This window comes from Grus americana, chromosome 1 (genome assembly GCF_028858705.1).
Source record: "Grus americana isolate bGruAme1 chromosome 1, bGruAme1.mat, whole genome shotgun sequence".
Taxonomy (NCBI): domain Eukaryota; kingdom Metazoa; phylum Chordata; class Aves; order Gruiformes; family Gruidae; genus Grus; species Grus americana.
Genome location: NC_072852.1, coordinates 78,551,495 through 78,571,359, shown reverse-complemented (window position 1 = coordinate 78,571,359; position 19,865 = coordinate 78,551,495). Strand labels below are relative to the sequence as shown.

At 44.8% G+C, this 19,865-nt stretch overlaps 1 protein-coding gene across 8 annotated transcripts in view; it reads right to left on the bottom strand.

Annotated features, from left to right (window-relative positions):
* PRR5 (proline rich 5) overlaps positions 1-19,865 on the bottom strand; it is a 94,817-nt gene that overhangs the window by 17,298 nt on the left and 57,654 nt on the right. For all 8 annotated transcript variants that reach the window (XM_054834498.1, XM_054834481.1, XM_054834533.1 and 5 more), the window contains 2 exons: positions 16,677-16,768; positions 11,558-11,698 (listed from right to left, as the gene is read on the bottom strand). In XM_054834498.1, coding sequence (XP_054690473.1) covers positions 11,558-11,698; positions 16,677-16,768 — 233 coding nt within the window. The remainder of the gene's footprint in view (positions 1-11,557; positions 11,699-16,676; positions 16,769-19,865) is intronic.

Sequence of the window (19,865 nt, the reverse complement as noted above, 5' to 3'; positions counted from 1 at the left end):
CTTTTACCTGGTCTTGGCTCTGAGTGTTTTCTCATTTAACATTTATTACAGAGAAAAGGATGGCAGATCCCTCCCTCAGCGCATCCAGGCTCTTTTGAAGAAACATTCAAGAAATGCTTTTGAAGAGCTGCAAACATTAACTTGACTGCTGTTACCTACTTGTGAGGATTTCTGATACTGTCTTTTCAGAGCCACACTCCCCTTTTAAATCATAAATGAACATTCATCCCTCAGCATCCTCCATGCTGCTTCATCCTTTGCCAGTGACTGAATCTAGTCCATGAATTTTCTTCTTTTCTGAAATACTCTTGAATAGACTGAGCAGACATGTCAGCTGTGCCTTCTGGATTTTTAAAATTTTTGCTATTTCTGGTAGTGACACAATTTTCACCACCACCACCACGTCCCTGTGAGCCAGAAAGCAGCAGATCACCCATCTATCATGGCTTAAGAAGGTGCGTGGTTCAGATACCACCCGCAGGCAGCTGTCTGCTCAGGCAACCAGCCACTCAGGACAGCTGCTTGCCCTCAGCCTGCTGCCTGTGCAGGCAGGGAGCAACCCACGAGGACAACTGGGAACTGAGTGAGCACTCCTGAGTGAGCACTTTGTGGTTATTCTCTTGCACAAGGAGATCGAGCTTCCAGAACACAGAAGTTTTGGGAGCCCAGGTGCCCAGCCTGCAGGAGCCCTCCTGGCTGCAATAAAAGCTTTGCTGAAAGCAACACATTTCTACAGAACAATTCCATTTCAATAGTCTTTGCCAATTCAAAATACTTAGGAAGTAACTGACTGGATCTAGAGTGGAAACCGTCTTTCAGCAACCCAGTGTGTAGAGGGTAAAAGGAAACAAAGAAATACAAGCATTCAAAATCTGAGTTTACAGCCAGAGAGCAGTGAGCAGTATACTCCCCAAATGCGAACAGTAGGCAGATTAGGGGTGTGATCGCAGGAGTGGCTCTAAAGGGCTGACCTTCCCTCCTTCATCCCCATCACCCATCAGGGAGAGGCACACGGGCAACTCCACGCTCTGGCAAAATTCAGCAGTATTCAGCAATTCTTCCAACAACCGTGGTAGATCTACGTGTAATGGAAACTTGTGTGGTTGAAACCAACAGATGACTTGACCTACCTCTTGAAACGAAAGTTGTTATTTTCCCCCCCCCCTCAAAGCTGGCTGATGCTTTAACTTCATTTGCATAATATCACACAGCCGCCTCCATGGAGCAAGCCTTCTCCTTGCTTCTGTTTTAAAAGTTAACAACACTGCTACATATATAAACAGATTCTAGAGCTCTTCAGACAAAACTACTGCCATATTCCTCCTCAACTATTCAGAGGCTTTAGCAGAGCTGCATTAGCTTCATCTGTCCTCATGCGATTCAGACATTTTGAGAAACAGTGGAAATACCCTACTGCTTCTTCCAAGGTTTTGTTCTCTTCGACTAAACAAGGAAACCGCAAGAAAGGCTTGTGAGTAATACAGGAGGAATGAGGGATTTATTTTTTTTTTCTTGGAGTCCAACAGGCAACCTACAACCAGAGGACAAAGGCCCACATTCACCATAGTCTCTAGAGGACATTTCAACCACTAAGGCCAACATTATTTGTCATAAAATCACTTCTAGTGTGTTTGTCTCCTTGTGTTTTCCATTTGTCTGTCCAGATACATCTACCATCTCTTGCATTAGGCTGCATGATCTTTAGTGCAGAGACCATATTTTCATTGTGTCGGTACAGTGCCCAGTGCATGAAGGCTCTTGTCTATCCACGCAAGCAAAGGAGGAGGCTTGGAGATACACGACAGCTGGTAATACAAGCAGCTGACAGCTCTTAGCTGCTCAAGAAGAAATTTAACTGGGTTTATGTGAGAGCCACTCTGAGTGCAACAGCTGTATTTTGCAAAATGTCTTTCTGACAGATTTCAGCCAGGCTAAACGGTGGTTTTTCCTCTTGCCAGCATCTGCTTGATTGCAGCACGTGTGCTTTTTGCTTTGCATTTGGATCAAAGAGCACTAAAGAGCAACCCCCTGTCTAATCACTTCAAACCGGAGGCCTCTGGATCTGTTTTGAAGAACACACGAGTCAGGAGTGGGGAGTTCCCTCCCCTCCTCACGCCCCTGGCTTGCTGCACCACAGCTCCCACTCTCTGATGGATGGTTGCTTCTCAGCAAAACCGTGCCACCGCGGCCAGCCGGTTTGCATGCAGCAAAGCCATAACATGCTGGGGATGCTCGGTGCAACTGCCCACAGGCCTGACTCGCAGGCGCAGCCTGTCACATCGTTGTCACTTTGTGCTGTAGAAGTTTTGCTGCAACCACCTCTAGGAAACTGGAAACAACCAGAGGCTCCCAACAGATAATGGTTTAAATCAAAGAATGTAATCTGAATCCTGCTCTGTCACATGATTAACTGTTTACCTTTTAATTGCCTCTAATAATTGGGTAGTGGCAAGTTAATGAATTTCTCGAACGTGTCGCATACCACCATGCCGTGTAGTTGTTTATTCTGCAGCTGCAGCAGAGCTAAGGGTAAGACTGCGAAATTACTGATAGAAGACAATTAACCCTGTCCACTCACCATGGGAGATAGGATGACTCAAAGAGATTCGGTCAATCCTTCCCAATCTTTTGCAGATTGCAATGCACAGCCTTATTTTTCTTTTCTTTTTTCTCTCTTTCCTTTTCTCTTTTCTTTTCTTTTCTCTTTTTTTTTTTTAAAGAAATACACCACACAGCATTTATCCTCTGCACAAGTCCCAGTGCCACCAGCCTGGTACACGCTGTCCCCACAGGCTGCTGGCTCTGGTGCAAGCAACTACAGAGCAGGAGAGGAGAGGCTTCAGGACAAGGGTCAGGTGGCATTGCAGAGCAGGAGCTTCCATACCTTTCACAACTCTTTCCCTTCTCAGAGCACCTTCTGGGGAGAGGGCGGAGGCTAGGACATTTTATATAATTTGTTTTAGTCACCCTGTTGGCTTCAGTGGAAACATGTCTTCCCATAATAATAAAATTCTAGAGCATAGACAGAGAAACAGGCAACCACCAAAACACTCCTGATAGAGAGCAAAGAGTTGCCAGAGTTGCTTCCAAACAATTCATACAGGAAACGATTCATTTCGCTCCTCTCTAATTATAGGGGACTTTTCCACAAACTTGCCATTCACATCAGCATGAGTAAACCGCTCCGCGCCTGCTGCTGGGGGACACCCCCCTTCTAGGGCAAGGAGTGCTGGCTGTGCCCCCGTCTGGCCCAAAACCAAAGGGGCAGCTGGCTGCCTGCCAGCGACCGCAGCCAGCTCCAGGTCCCGCTGCCAACACAGCGAGCAGAGCTTCACAGCATCTGCATTGCCACCAGCTGCAGCACGGCTCCCCGTAACTCACTCACATTGCTGCTGCTGCCTGCGGGAGGACTCAGCAGTTCGGGCATTGCTGAGAGATGCTCGGCAGCCATGCCCATGGTACAGGCAGCTCCCCCGGTTGTGCGTCCTGGCGCTCTGCAACCGGCTGGTACTGGGTGTCGACCTGGTTTACAGGCATAATCGAAGACAGGAGGGGGAAACTGAGATCAGAGAAAGAGCTGCCTGCAAGGACGAGCTTTCAGCTGTCCTCCATCTGACCACCACGCTGCCAGCTACTTCCTTCTCTGCCTTCCTCCCTTTTGCCCTGTGGGAAAGTAAGATGGGGTTGGGGGAGGAAAAGAGTTAGGAGGCAACATATGGGAAGGTAAAAGGTGATGAAGCAGCCAGCAAGATAATGGGAGAAGAACCTCTGCTACTAGCAAGTACCAGTGGTCAAAATCCAGCACACTGCAGCATCATGCAGCCCCATGTCTGTGGCAGGAATGGCTCAAGGATCAGGTGAAGGGGCACATGGGCTACCTCTGAAATCTCCTGGCAGAAAGCTACTCTGCTAGCCCTGTGCCCAGCCAGAAAGCTTTAGGCAGCGAGAAGGCAGGGGCATGGTGCTACCTGCACAGGGGACTACCCCAAGCCGCTCCGCACCCAGCTGCAGCTGAGGACACATCTGACTGGAAACTAATGGGGACTCCTCTCCAAAACCCAGAGGGAAGCCCACATATGCAATGCTACAAAACAACCCTGCACAGTCTTTCTGCTGGAAATGTGGCTTTTGCCATTCTTCTCGTGAGCAGGGCCAGCGACCAGCGACCCCAACCACAGCATCGGCTGACCTTGCTGCCCACACGGAAACAGCTCAGTCACAGCAAGCAAATGGTCCTCCCCCTTTGTACTGGGTGCCACCACTGCCATCGCTGGCAGATACCACCCACGGTGCTGGTGGCACCTGGGATGGCTCCCAGGTCTGTGGTCGGCCATAGCAGCCGAGAAGTGATTGCCACCTCTTGGGGACCGCCCCCCCCCGTAAAGCCCTGGGCAATTCAACAGCCGCAACACCCCAGTGGCTTTGTCTACCTGGGGACATCCAGGAAAATGAAATAATTGTCACTAAATCAAGAACAGAAAGCTGTTTAGAAAAATTGTGCTTAGGCCTCTGATGTGGAATTGAAGTGTCATTAATTTAACTCACCTCCCTTCCTAGCGCTTTAATTCTCAGAATGAGTGTCCATACAGAGCTTTAATGAGGTTTAATTAATCTTCTTTAAAAGGTAGGTTAGATTAACTTTCTTATGTTCCCCCGTAGACAACCCATGAATTACAGTATTAAAGCACCCTGCCTCAAAGGATTCTTGCAGCATGGGAACGTTTCATGATCAGAGTTTTTCAATAGTCAAAATTTCTATACTATCTTTTATGCCAGTTTTAGTCTACTGGCCCAAATGGGTCCACAAAAGACATTTGTATGAACTAATGCAATTAGTTAAAACCTTCTCCCTCTTACTTGATAAAATTATAGGGTCTGCAGGGACATTCTAATTCAAGTTAAGAATGATTTTACTGATTTAACTCTATTTTGTTAAGGATTAAGGATTTGCGTACCAATGAACTTGTACTGGTTTTAATAGGCCAGTTTCATTAATGGAGGCAAACTCCAGGAGACAGACACATATTTTAGTATAGACAACCTGGTTTAGTTGAGGTTAAACATGTACCTCACTGACTTGAGCTGAAACAACTCACGCTTAGGTTGCACAAGTAAATTATTGTGGCTAAGATAGTCTCAGGTGCCACATGGAGCAGCTACACAGTAACTCCACGCACGTCCACTCTAGCCCCAAGGCAAGCGTTGGGTAATTTGAAGAAGGACAAGTAAGCACTTCTCACCTACCACAGTGCAAGACAGCAAGCGGGCAGTAACTGCAGAGGACCTGATGCACGAAACAGCTTAACTCCAGGCAGTCTAGACAACTGCTGCGGTGTTTGACCAACTCCATCTGAAGCCATACCTTTGGTTAACTAACTGGTAGACTTCACAGAAGTGACGTTTTACTTAATGCGAGGTACTTTTAAAACGCACTACGAGCGTACGCCCAAAGGGAGTCTGCAAATGGAAACTGCCTTCTAAAACAATTGTGTTTAATTGGTATGGACAAGGTTGTGGTCACGTTCCCTTGTCTGTTAGAAGGGACATGATGCACATTTGAATTACTACACCATGGTGTTCCTGACAGAGGTTCATATATAACAAAGCAAAACAACTACAACATTTTATGTTGCTTTCCTGTTTTTCTGCTGCTTAAGGTTACAGAAGTGATCTGCAGTGTTGTCAAATACGCTGAGAGTTAGTTTTGGAAAGTACTCCATTTCAAAATGAAATCTGTTCTTTTCATATGGCAACAGACTTCCATTGGCCTTAGTTACAAAGAGGGTCCACATAAGCACAGATCTTTCAAGGTCTGTGGTGCAGAAACACTGGCTGCACTGGAGTTACTATCGATTGGAAAGCCCCCTGTCAGTCGGGCTTACGGAATGGTTAATAGCAACCAGGCTCGCTCTCCCTAACTCTGCCCCCAGAGAAAACATACTTGTGGTGAGCTGTGAAATAAGTGCCAGGCAGAAACAGAGCTAAAAACATTATAGAGAGTAAATGCCTCTGATGTGGTTTCCCTCCTTAACTATAAGCCCACAGCTTGTAAATGGAAAACTGATAGCCGCTGTCTGTCACTGACTCACGTCCTTACCACAGACACCAATGTCCCAGCTATGTCAGAGGAACTGCTCTCGACTGACGTGCAAGCAAGTGAAGGTGGTACTTTGGTTAGTCCAAATAGTGTATTTAGCACTCCTGCCTGGCACCCTTGGGCCGACCAAAGTGTCAGCACTGCTCGAACATACATTTAGACCTTTCTGGTTCCCCTGTGTTGCACTCAGGCTACTGATGCTGTTACTTTTTTGAACTCTCCAGTCAGCTCCCAGCTTCTTGTCTCACTAGCACAGCACATCCCAACCTGCTTTAAGGTGATACCCCAAGATGTAGATGAAATAATTCTAGCATTTTTGCTGCTTCCATGCAGAAAAGATTCCCAGCACCAGAAAACTAGCATGATAATAAAAATCATATGAAGAAATTAAAAATCAAATATGACAAGTACTCCTCACTAGCAAAAAAGTCAAGATTTTCTCTCAAAAGGATCGTTTTCCTACAACAAATGAATGCTATGTCTTGTTAAAAATCACGGCAATACAGATTTATTCCAGGATAACAAACCTGTGTCAATTTAACCATTGCAAACTGCACTTGCTGATAGGAACAGTAAGACAGAATAAGACAGAGGATATTGCTTAGAAGCAAGTGTTGTTTCTACAGGATACTCTGAGGTGTAAATTTTGAGGGCCAGATTCTCAGTTTCACATATGTCAATACAAAGCAATGGAGGACTCTTCCGTTTGTGTCAGGCAGTGTCCTGGGTGTAAGATTTCCTACCTGACTCCTTACGTGCCTATGGGACTGATGCAAACGGCACAGACATACCACCCTTTCACCAGGAAGGAACAAAACACATTTATGCACAACCCGCATGAAGCACAGGTTTTTGATACGGTGATTTATATTTAAATAGGGTCTACAATACATTTATTTGTTATTTTCTATTTTTTGTGTTTTAAAAAACAGGAATTCGGAAAAAGGTAAAGAGAAATTATAAGCATGTTGAAACCTCACGCTCACACCACTTTGTTCAACCTGTGTTTAAGATCTAAGGGACTTAGTAAGACAACCTCTCAAAAGCAACCACCAAATTTGAAATCCTATAGACAGAAAGAATTGACCCCAATTCACACATATTGCAGTGTTACAGCAAACCTGTTGTTCCACAGGCAGGACCCTGCAATTTTCCGATAGCAAAGGGTATTTTGGTTTTAACCACTACATTGTCTTTGGTTTGCTGTGTGGCTGCTGAGATGGAAAAACAGAACTCTTTGCACTTGCTTTCAGCTCTTGCAACATGATTCTCCACCCCAGTGAAGTGCAAGGGGCTGAACCCACATTTAGGAACTTTCCAGAGATAACAAATGGGTCCCACTGGGCAGTTTTATGTATTTATTTTGTTGTCTTTTACACAGAAAGACAACAGGCAAGGGAGTTCAAATGAAGCTCAGAGAAGCCAAAAAGGAAACCGCAGGTTTTATTTTTCTCTTCAGAGCTTATGTTTAGTGAGGCCTCATCCCTCAGCATGAAAGATACTGTGCTATGCTTTTCTAGGGTTTTTAAATACCTCGGGTCATCCAGAGAGATTCTGTGAACTCAAATAATCCTAATGTTAACTGCAAGATGCAGATAAACACTCTTTAATTCTTCTCTTCCAACTTTCTCAGACCTCACGAGAGATACCTGGAGATAAGACGTTCCAGTTTCAGTGTCAAAGGTCATCTTTAAGAACAGGTTTTGGGAAATAAATCAGATTGTTTATCCTCTAGTGGTAGTTTTGCTCTCTTTGGTTCACAGAGCATAAGGGAGAAAATTCTTTTCTAATCTCTCCTTTATTTTATCCCTCTCCTTCCAGCTTCCTAATTCCACCCAAAGAGAAAGGTCATTGAGGTGAGACTGACAACTCAGTGTAGTTACCTGAGCTCCTGTGCATCTCTCTGCTCAAAAGCAGGTTTTGTTGTTCTTTTACTTCCCTCAGTCATGACTCTACTCTTGAAGGCCCTAAAAGTTAAACAAGAGCATCCTGGAGGCACTTTAGCTTATGTTGCCTATAAGCCACCAGAAAGGAACACTTCAGTTTGTGCTTTGAAACTGGGTCAGGCTACATCCTTCTTCCATGTCATGGTAAAACTCCCACTGACTTCAACAGCGTGGGAATATCATTCCTTCCCCAGTCCTGGGGGACTGCTTCTTTCCCAATAAATTACTTGCTTGTAATTAGTCCAGGTTATAGCTCTGGTGAGATGTAGAAGTGGCTCCACTGGATTGGAGAACCCAAGTCTAATACTTAACCTGAGGAATAACTGCTGACCCTTTAAATGGGGGGTATCTTACAACAAAGCTTCAGATATACAATCTGTTATTAAAACACTTGTAACAGCTTTATCCCAGAAATGGAGGTTCTTCTTTCCTTCAAAGAGGGACTGCATAGAGAAGGTATGAGATTTTCCTGCCCCTCTCCCCCTTTTATTTTAAAATCTTTGATGTCTTAGATGCAAAGAAATGGAGGTATCTGGCTCTCTGGGCAAATTCTGAGGTATGTGTCAGGTTGGTGATCCCTTCTGTCCCCATCCATACCCTCTTATCATGTCACTGTATGCCAGAGGACTGGTGTGGGTGCAGTATCACGTGCTAGGCTATTAAATGCATGGCTGGTAGGCATACTTCCAGCAAATAGTTTTACTGTGGACAGGATGAAAGATTTGATGCAAAGAAGGAAAATCAATCACCCAAACAGTGAAGTAAGGGGCTCCACTTCAACCCCTTTTAATCAGGAGGTCTTTGGCAGCGACTGTTTTATTCTCCTTGCCAGGAGCACGGCCAGCTGAGCAAGCAAGGAATGTGTGCAACTTGCAATAGGTCAGTAACTTCACAGAGGTCAATGAAATCGCTCGCATGCTGAAGCCAACGAAGCCAACCCATGCTCAAGTAAAATGTGTGCTTACTGACCTTTGCTGAATCAGTATCTACCTCCTTAATAAAGCCCAAGGATTGCTGCAGCTTCCATTTCCTCTTTAAAAAGCTTCCCTTCCCCTCCATATGGAAAGTGTCTTCTGCTGACAAACTGACAGAGCTCTTCCTCTACACCGTGACAAGCCAATACATGAGCAATACCAGATGCATTCTGCATTAGTTACCAAATCTCTCCCGCTTTAATCCAGTCTAACAGGACAGACTGGTGCATGTTAGCATGGGTCTTTGTCAACATGTGACCTTCAGGTGACATTACAGCTAATGCCTTGAAGAACATGACCTACTCTTTAATTGCGTATCACAGCTGCACAAGGCTGTCAAGGACAGAAATGGGGAAACTTAGTTCCAGGTTCAACACTTGGTCCAGGGTCAACGTGACTAATCTTCTAGCCATGGGAGTCTGCTGCAGTGTCACTGCATTTGTTACAAAGAGATATCCACGGTAGACAGAAATAGGGATTAGACAATGTCGACACCAAGACATTGTTTCTCAGTCTAGGAAATCCATGCACACAAGACCGTCATGTGCTCTTTGGATGGCTGAATTGCTATCTGTGTTTCAGCCCTAGCCACGTGTTGCGTAAATCTAAGTCAAGGAAATTCTATTATTATGCCATAAATGTGTAAAATTTGGTTTTGTTTAACATTACATTTGAGTTGGGGAAAAAAAAACTTTGCTCTGAAATCTAATTATTGACTAACACTGCTAAACATGTAAATAGCTCATTCCCAGATCCTCTTCTGACCTTTCCCTGTAATTTCCATTAGATTTGAATCCACAAGTTTGGCAGAGCCAGGAAAGGACTTTCACCATCCCCACCACACTACCGTAGGTAACATATGCAGAAATAAACAGCCAGGGGCAAACTCCCTCTCACTTTATTATTGATTTCCATCAACAGCTTTGCAATGAGAATGGATTTGGCCTTTTACCCTAAGCAAGCATCCATCTTGTTAACACCTCTGGTTGTTGAAGAAGGACTTGCAAAGAAACTGTTTCTTGTAGCACTGATCCTGGCAAATGACTCCACATCACCTCCTGTGAACTTTCTAAATCAGGATGTTATTCAGTTCCCAGCTCACCACTGAAGTCATTTGAAGCCAGATCCGGCCCACAGCCAACACAGATTCTCTAAAGAAGAACCCACAAAAAATCTAGCAGATCTGTTAGCAACAACACTGCCGAAGCCTGGTTTACAATGGACAGTTTACCTCATGTCTAAGAAGGGATGAGGCCTGATAGACAACTTCCCTGTGATTAAGGTTTTTGCAATGGTACACTCTCATGTGGAGTCTCTGGTGTCTGTTAACGCAGCTGGGTTCACAGTTCAATTACATGAATTCTTTGATGTCTCATTATGCAGTTAAGCCCATGCTCTGGTTTTTCCCTGAGGCTCCTCTCCTCTCTCCAGACACTAATTTCCATGAAACTCCTAGGAATCTTAATATCTCTGATATTGCTGTCATTGTGCCACAATCAGCCAGCAGTTTCAGGGAGCATTTGGCAAGATGGAGGCTGGAGAGAAGGGAGACAAGGGGCAAGCAGGCAGTCCAATCACATAAGTGTCTTTTTCTGAGAACACTAGGTTAAACACACTATCACACACTCAACAAATGCACATGGCAATAGCAGGGGTGAAATACCATGTCTTGACCCAGCAGAGAGAATCTTAGTCCTTGTTCCATTTTCATCACTGGCCTTTAGATTATCCTGCTCTTTAAAACAATTTCAGACACAGAACTAATTCATACAGTGATGAAGAGCAAAGAAACATTTTAAGTGCAAGAAACTGTATCCTTTCATTTGCTTTAAATCTATTTGTTTATTAAAAAAATTACCAGCCAGGAAAACCCCAACTTCCTCATCCCCGAAGAATCCACTCCTAGCTCTCTCCCTCTCTTCTGCCTCATCCCCCTTCTCATCAACACAAACTCATGCTTTTCTTTAATTAAGCAAAAAAAAATCTTTAACTTGCCTTTTGCCTGGAGTTCCTCTTTTTGTTTCCCCTCACTACTACTACTAAAAAAAAAATAAATCTAACACTGAAGGCAAATACCAGTACCCGATCTTAATGTTTTTGTATCAACAGCTTTGACAGAATTTGGTTCCAGTGACCAAATATGACCATGATTCAACCATAAATTGGATATTCACTTTGTTGCCTACTCCAGATGTGAAGCTTCATATCCAGAACTGCTAATGCAGAAACACACAGCATTTAATGGAAGACATGTTATTATGACATACACTGGTCTGCTTGCAAAACTTCGTATTTCAAGGCCCACAGTTTCAAAACGAGTCTTTACTTTCAGACCCTCTGGATCTTAAGGCATGCAATCTGAACCTCTACAGTCTCTACTTTTAGATATTGGGACCATGGTTAGTTGCACAAAAGCTCTGGCATTCTGGGTAAGAAATTTTCATTGAATGAGCAAAATCAGAGACTGCTTAAGAAGACTTCAACAATACAGTACAAGAAGACAGATAAAGAAAACAGTCTGAGAAAAATAACCAATTTACCTGGAGTATTAACAGCATCTGAATAATAGAAGGTGGAACTCTGGCTCTGGAACGTGATAATGCATCTTCCAGTTTAATGTTGAGGGTAATTATATTCCTAAAGTGCAGAAGAGCCAGCTGCCGAACCGAGGGCTCCTTCCCCTTAGAAACAGAAACAAAACAAGATGGATTATGAGCAGTGTGAAAATGAGTTTCAAAATCCTCTGTCAAAATTCCTTCCTCTACTTCTGAGGGATTACAAGAATGGTAAACCTGAAGGAAAAGCAAAGGAAACGTAACAAAGGGCACAGAGCAGCCTACAAGTCTGCACAGTGAATGTGATTTGGCAGTAATGAATGCTGCAGACAATGATAGTTTGACTGTGTATGAAGATGATGAGGGTTTGGGGTGGGGTGTGAGGGATCAAACCTAAGCGCAGGATATATAAGAATATTTTGTACTTTAACAGTAATGAAATGTATCATATGTTTTAAAAAAAAAACAGGGTTGAGAAAAGGTTTCCATTATTTCTCAAGATTTCAAGTACTGTCTGGGTACTGTCTTTAAATTATGGTGGGAATCCTGACTCAGCACACCTGTGGATCCTCCTTTTCTTTACAGTTTGGGAGACTTCACTATAAGGCAGGAGCAGAGGTGAAGTTTCATATTGCATTTTCAAAGACATCTTTTTGCAGTTCAAGAATGCCTTCTCATTGAAGAAGATCTCATCTGAAGAGGAGCTGGAGACGTGTGTGCGCCTGCAAGGCTATGACCTTATTGGCATTACAGAGACATGGTGGGATAGCTCCTATGACTGGAGTGTTGGGATGGAAGGGTACAGGCTCTTTAGGAAGGACTGGCAGGGCAGGCGAGGAGGGGGTGTTGCCCTCATGCTGGAATGCATGGAGCTCCACCTGGGGATGGATGAGGAGCCGACCAAGAGCCTATGGGTCAGGATTAAAGGGGGCAGGGGACATCATAACGGGGGTCTGCTGCAGGCCACCTCACCAGGGGGACCGAGCAGATGAAGCCCTCTATAGGCAGATAGGAACAGCCTCACGTTCACAAGCCCTGGCCCTTATGGGGGACTTCAACCACCCTGGTATCTGTTGGAGGGACAACGCAGCAGAGCACAAGCAATCCAGGAAGTTCCTGGAATGTGTTGATGACAACTTTTTCCTCCAAGTGACAGAGGAGCCCATGAGGAGAGGTGCCATGCTGGACCTTATTCTCACCAATAAGGAGGGCCTGGTAGGGGATGTCAAGCTCAAGGGCAGCCTTGGCTGCAGTGACCATGGAATAGTGGAGTTCAACATCCTCAGGGCAGTGAGGAGGGCACACAGCAAGCTCACTACCCTGGACTTCAGGAGAGCAGACTTTAGCCTCTTCAGGGATCTGCTTGGTAGAATACCAGGGGACAAAGCCCTGGAAGGAAGAGGGGCACAAGATAGCTGGCTTATATTCAAGCATCATCTCCTCCAAGCTCAGGAGCGAGGCATCCCAACAAAGAGGAAGTCAAGCAAAAACACCAAGAGGCCTCCATGGATGAACAAGGAGCTCCTGGGCAAAGTCAAACAATAAAAGGAAGCCTACAGAGGGTGGAAGCAAGGGCAGGTAGCCTGGGAGGAATACAGAGAAACTGTCCGAGCAGCCAGGGATCAGGTTAGGAAAGCCAAAGCCCTGACAGAAATTAGTCTGGCCAGGGATGTCAAGGACAAGGAAAAGCTTCTATAGGTATGTTAGTGATAAAAGGAGGAAAGGGAAAATGTGGGTCCCCTCCAGAATGAAATGGGTGACCTGGTTACCCAGGATATGGAGAAGGCTGAGGTACTCAACGACTTCTTTGCCTCAGTCTTCACTGGCAAATGCTTGACCCACACTGGCCAGGTCGCAGAAGGCAGGGACTGGGAGAATGCAGAACCGCCCACTGTAGGAGAAGATCAGGTTCGAGAATATCTAAGGAACCTGAAGGTGCACAAGTCCATGGGACCTGAGGAGTTGCATCCGCGGGTCTTGAGGGAACTGGCGGATGAAGTGGCCAGGCCACTCGCCATCATATTTGAGAAGTCCTGGCAGTCCAGCGAAGTTCCCACTGACTGGAAAAGGGGGAGCATAACCCCCATTTTTAAGAAGGGAAACCCAGGGAACTACAGGCTGGTCAATCTCACCTCTGTGCCTGGCAAGATTATGGAGCAGACCCTCCTGGAGACTATGCTCAGGCACATGGAAAATAAGGAGGTGACTGGTGACAGCCAACACGGCTTCACTAAGGGCAAATTGTGCCTGACAAACTTGGTGGCCTTCTATGATGGGGTTACAGCATCCGTGGATAAGGGAAGGGCAGCTGATGTCATCTACCTGGACTTGTGCAAGGCATTTGACACTGTCCTGCACGACATCCTTGTCTCTAGATTGGAGAGACATGGATTCAACAGATGGACCGCTCAGTGGATAAGGAATTGGCTGGATGGTCGCACTCAAAGAGTTGTGGTCAACGGCTCAGTGTCCAAGTGGAGAATGGTGACGAGTGGTGTTCCTCAGGGGTTGGTACTGGGACCGGCACTGTTCAACATCTTTGTCGGCGGCATGGACAGTGGGATCGAGTGAACCCTCAGCAAGTTTGCTGATGACACCAAGCTGTGTGGTGTGGTCAACACGCTGGAGGGAAGGGATGCCATTCAGAGGGACCTTGACAGGCTGGAGAGGTGGGCCCATGCAAACCGCATGAAGTTCAACAAGGCCAAGTGCAAGGTCCTGCACGTGGGTCGTCACAATCCCAAGCACGACTATAGGCTGGGTGAGGAATCGATTGAAAGCAGCCCCGAGGAGAAGGACTTGGGGGTTTTGATTGATGAGAAGCTCAACATGAGCCAGCAGTGTGCGCCTGCAGCCCAGAAAGCCAACCGTGTCCTGGGCTGCATCAAAAGAGGCGTGACCAGCAGGTCGAGGGAGGTGATCCTGCCCCTCTACTCTGCTCTGGTGAGACCCCACCTGGAGTACTGTGTCCAGCTCTGGGGGCCCCAGTACAGGAAAGACATGGAGCTGTTGGAGCGAGTCCAGAGGAGGGCCACGAAGCTGATCAGAGGGCTGGAGCACTTCTCCTATGAGGACAGGCTGAGAGAGTTGGGGTTGTTCAGCCTGGAGAAAAGGCGGCTCTGGGGACATCTAATTGTGGCTTACCAGTACCTGAAGGGGGCCTACAGGAAATCTGGAGAGGGACTGTTTACAAGGGCATGGAGTGATAGGACAAGGGGTAATGGGTTGAAGCTGAAGGAGGGTCGATTTAGATTAGATACTAGGAAGAAATTCTTTACTGTGAGGGTGGTGAGGCACTGGAACAGGTTGCCCAGGGAGGTTGTGGAGGCCCCATCCCTGGAAGTGTTTAAGGCCAGGTTGGATGAGGCTTTGGGCAATGTGGTCTAGTGGAGGGTGTCCCTGCCCATGGCAGGGGGGTGGAACTAGATGATCTTTAAGGTCCCTTCCAACCCAAACCATTCTATGATTCTATGAATACAATGCTAGCTCTGCCTGCAGAGTTTAACACTGCTTGCCTTATGAGGAGTTGTAAAACTGTTTCCGTTTCTAGCATCAGGGCTTTTTCCTTGGGTATATATGGCTGTACATAATAATCTTGCCTGCAGTTACAAGTGCTGCCAGCCAAAAATTAACGTTTCTGGAAGGTCTGGTATTGAGCTGGTATTGACTTATCTTAGTTTGGAATAAAGAAGCCTGACCCAACCCCACCCCACCCATTCCTTTTCACTTTGTTAATTATTCATACTGAAGTAAAGAAGGCCCCAAATCTGCTTCAATTGCTAATAAACAGAATTTACAAGAGCACATAAGGACCAGCTGGGCTTTTGGAAGTAACCTCAAAACATCAGGCACCTAGATCTATTTGAAATTACATGGGACCTGGGGTTCTTACCCCCTCTAGGTTCCTTTGAAAATTCAAGCAATCACTTCCATCTGAAAGGTGAGGAGACTTGCGGTGCTGAATTATTTTCAAAGGCCTCGGGAACATAACAGTGAAAAGGGGTATTGCATGCAACTTTCAAAAACAGCTGAATGAGTTCTAATTTAGTAAGGTCAGCATGGGAAACCAGGTTGAGAGCTTACCTATATCTCTAGGTTCCCAAATGCCTTGGATTTAAATTATGTGGCACTTAGAAAAATCTCCCATCGTGTTCTAATAGGGTTTTAATACCATATTATGTCTATCATTTTAAAGTTTCTACTGGTAAGACACAAGTCAACGGGTGAAGTAGCCCTGGATGTTTTTAGAGCTCTTCTCTTTCAGAATCAAATTCTGTGTAAAGTTGCAGCTTTTCAGCTGAATTCAGATTTCATGCCTGCAATTAGCTGCAGATGCAAATGGAAATATGCGTAACATTTGGACAATCATTTTAAGCATGAAGTCCACTTGGAAAAATGGGAGAAAGTTTCCAAAGTATCACCGAATATGTTTAGGCACCAAACTCCCAATGAAATCTGTAGGCATCTAAGAGCAACTCCAAGGTCACTTACACCTCTCTGGTACAGATTTCCTTGGGACTTAAGTGATAAACAACACTCTGTGGCCATCACTAAGAAGTGTGAGCCTCATCCAAATCAGATCAAGTACCTATTGTGGATTTAAAATTACTGGAGTCAAATTCTGTGCTCATGTAAACTGGTCTAACTCCACTGACTATTGCTGTTCATTTATAGTAGCATAGAATTTGACCTCGGAAATAGAATTCCTTTTCAAAAGTGGAGATACTTCAGAGAGCAATTCACATCACAGAGAAGGAAATGTACATATTGAAGTCAACGCAGCTCCACTTATTTCACTGTGTGCATACTTCAGTTTATTGTTCATAACCTTTTTTCGACTTTTAGTGTGAGTTGTCATTAGGACTAACTATCCTCCCTGCACTCCACTCCTTTTTTCACAGTTCCCCTTCATCTTTTCCACCGAAGCACTTCAAACCCCTGTTTGCATAAGTAACTTATTTGCATGACATGACTATACAGAATAGCTGCACTGGGAGGTTGGCCCAAGGAGAGAGAGTTAAGGATTGCATCAATCTGTTGATGAACCAGTAAAGTTGCTTTTTCCGGTTTTTCAAGATTCTATAGTAACAGAGTAATTTTTCACCTGCACAGGATAGAAAATAGCCTGAAGCATGGGCAGGACATCACTGAAGAAAAAATCCCAGGTTTCAGCTAAGGTATCCAGTAGTTTCTGCCCTGCAAAAAACACACAACAAACTAGTGAACCGTTTAGGTTGTAATTAGCTAACTGCAAAGACTAAAACATACAGGAAACAATGTGGATCTGCTATTATACACATAGATGAATCATGTAACAGCTACTATTAGCAGTATGGAATTAGTATTCCTTTCACTGTATGGGATCATTCAGTATTTGTGTCTTTTCAGATGAGACATCTAACGTTCTTAGTAAACTCAGAGACTTTGAGGTTAAAGCTTACTCAGAAAAACCCCTCAAAGAATAAAGAATAATAGCTCAGGTTACCTCCTCCTCTTCTTGCAGTAATACATACTGGACAAGACTGCAGAGGAGAACAGTAGGAGGAGGACACAGAAGGTTAAACGTGGAAACATTCCTGCAGAGGAATCCCCCTCCTGCCCCATGCTCCCCTCTTCCCTCTAAGCCATAAGCAAACTGTGCTCTGTGGAGATCCTTCACAAAGCATCTGCTCAGATTGATCCCTTAGCTTCCCTGCATCTCCACTTACATAGAAAATCTCATGCAAGATCTATGGAAAAAGAGAATGGTGTTGCGGTTCTACTTTTTCCTGTAACTTTCAAAGGATGCAGTCAAAATCTGCTATGATGTGAGTTCCCCATGGTCCTCACAGTGCGGCCACCTCCCTCTCCCCTCCCCAGCTGCAGCCACCTGAAAGCCTCCACAGTGGAGATCAGAGAAGTTCTGGCCAGGTCCTACAACCAAGTTGGACATGGAGTTCACCACAGAACATTTTGTAAACCACAGGCAAATGCAGGAGCTGAGATCTACACGAGAGGAAGTCTGGCTCGATAGCTGGATGCTGGTTTGAAATCCCCGTTCCCCACAGCAGCCTGGGTGACCTTGGGCAAGCCTTCAAGCATCCCTGTACCCCTAAGCCAATTGTGAAAGGAGAGCAATGCCATGTCCACCAGCAAGTATTATGGAGATAAATACATCAATGATTATGAGGCATTCAGACAAGACAATAGCACTTATCAAGAAGTAAATTCAATAGCAATCAATCGATATTACTACTGGTGTCAGAATCAGATACTATTCTTAATTTTTGTAATACAGCATTACTTAGGGCCTCAGCCAGGGAACATTTTGCCCAGAATTGCACACACATCACAAAGAAACTCTGTATGAGAGCATCTACACCCTGAGTCAGCCAAGTGCCAATCTTTATCATAGGGTACTTGTTCTCCCTGCATTTTTAAGCACATGACAAATAGCACCAGGTCTGGCCCATCTGCAACTCCTGCATTATTCCTGGGTTGATGACTTTAAGTGCTTTCAGTGACAAATGTAGACCACGGTGCTATACTGCAGCTGCTGCCTTGTGAACCACGCCAAGGTCTTTGTTCCTGCAGCACCAGGCAGGAGTTCTCTCTGTACTACACACTCATGTACAAGACTTAAAAGGGTGTTCTCAGTTTCAATTTTTCAAAAATTTGTCTTGCATTAGTTCTAGTGAAATACAGCAGAGAACCAGGTCCAAAATTTCCTAGCAGCTATAGCAGTAATAATAATAAATACCATTGCATTATAACCTCCATATACTAGTGTCTGAAACACTAGTGTTTCAAAGATATAAATCTGATCATGAAGGAGAAGTGTAACCACTCTCAGCCTTGAAGGCAGAGTTTTAAAGAGTTAAATACATTAGCTGCCCACAAGTTGAGGTTAAGTGGAAACCAAGCCCTTACAAATTTGGCTCCAAATGTGGGTGCTGAACATTGGTCCTTTTGAAAACTTGCTGCTAGAATTGCATGAAGTCAAACTGCCCTGTTGAGATAAACATGCCTTTACTGTCACACACTCCTTTCATCTTGTGGGCAGCTTGTGATGAATTTCTGTACAGCAGCTCAGGAAAGCTGCAGACTTAACTGCCTTTTGCCAGGGAGGCCTTTTACTGGGGGCTGCGGAAGAACTCCTACGGTGTGTTGATCACAAGGATCTTTCACACGGAAGAACATGACTTCTGTGTCCTTTCAAGAATATGTTTGGTTTACTATCAGGCAAAGATCTCTACATTTATCATAAGCATTTGCCAGATTCCAGGAAGCTGGGTTACTCTAAGTGCTCATTTTAATGAAGCACAATGTAGTCAATTTTGTATGACATAAAAATGCATGTAGTACTTTTCACAGTGCTTCTAAAAGCTAATTGAAACTCCTGAAATAAATATAAGAATATCATCATTTCAAAACAAAAGCTAAAATTTTCAAAACCCCCTGCAGGACAAAATCCCTCCAAAGTGTGTTCTGAAGTGATCTTTTTTCCTCTTTTGACAACTTCAACACCAACTGGATAGGGAAACTCAAAGCCTGGGATGAGGGACAACCTGAGATTTGAGGGGCAGGACTGCTGCCACTGCAGACCCAGGAAGGAAGCCCTGCTCAGAATGGGAGCTCCCAAGATTTCCGTGCTCCCAACTTTGTCTCGGGTGTTTTGGGAGCCATGGGGTCACTGACTACAGGATGGACTCTGGGGGGCTGCTGCCAGGAAACCCAAATTCCAGCCTTGGAAACTCACATCCATCAGCAGCTTCCCAGGCAAGCTAACAGAAAGCTGTCTATCAGAAAGACCTCTGCATCTGAATGAGATTCCTAAATTACAGCTACCCTCCCATAACTTGCCAGTTTTAGTGAGCTGACATTTCCAAGGACAGACTTGGAAAAAACATGACTGATTTAATCCTCACCTTACCAGCATTTCTGACCATATTTTAAGGGGCAACCACAAAATGATACACCAAATTCAAAACCAAAATAAACTTAACAGCTTGCTGAAATTTTGTATTTGCTAAACATGATCCTACATTTGAAAGCCACTTAATGGTCTCACATTTCAATTCTTCTTCTCAGCTTTGATCTCAAACATCAGAGATAGTATTTTTGATTTTCAAGCTAGTAAAAGCAGAAGAAAAAGGGGTTGGACTTTGGTAGGTCTCTGCATCTAATTTGCCGATTTGATACTTAAAAAAAACAACGTCCATTGTGATTTACAAACAGCTATGAAGGCCTCAAGATCCTTACAGTTCCCCTTGTGCTCTCCAAGCTGTTATTTTACGTAAGTGAGGAATTCTGT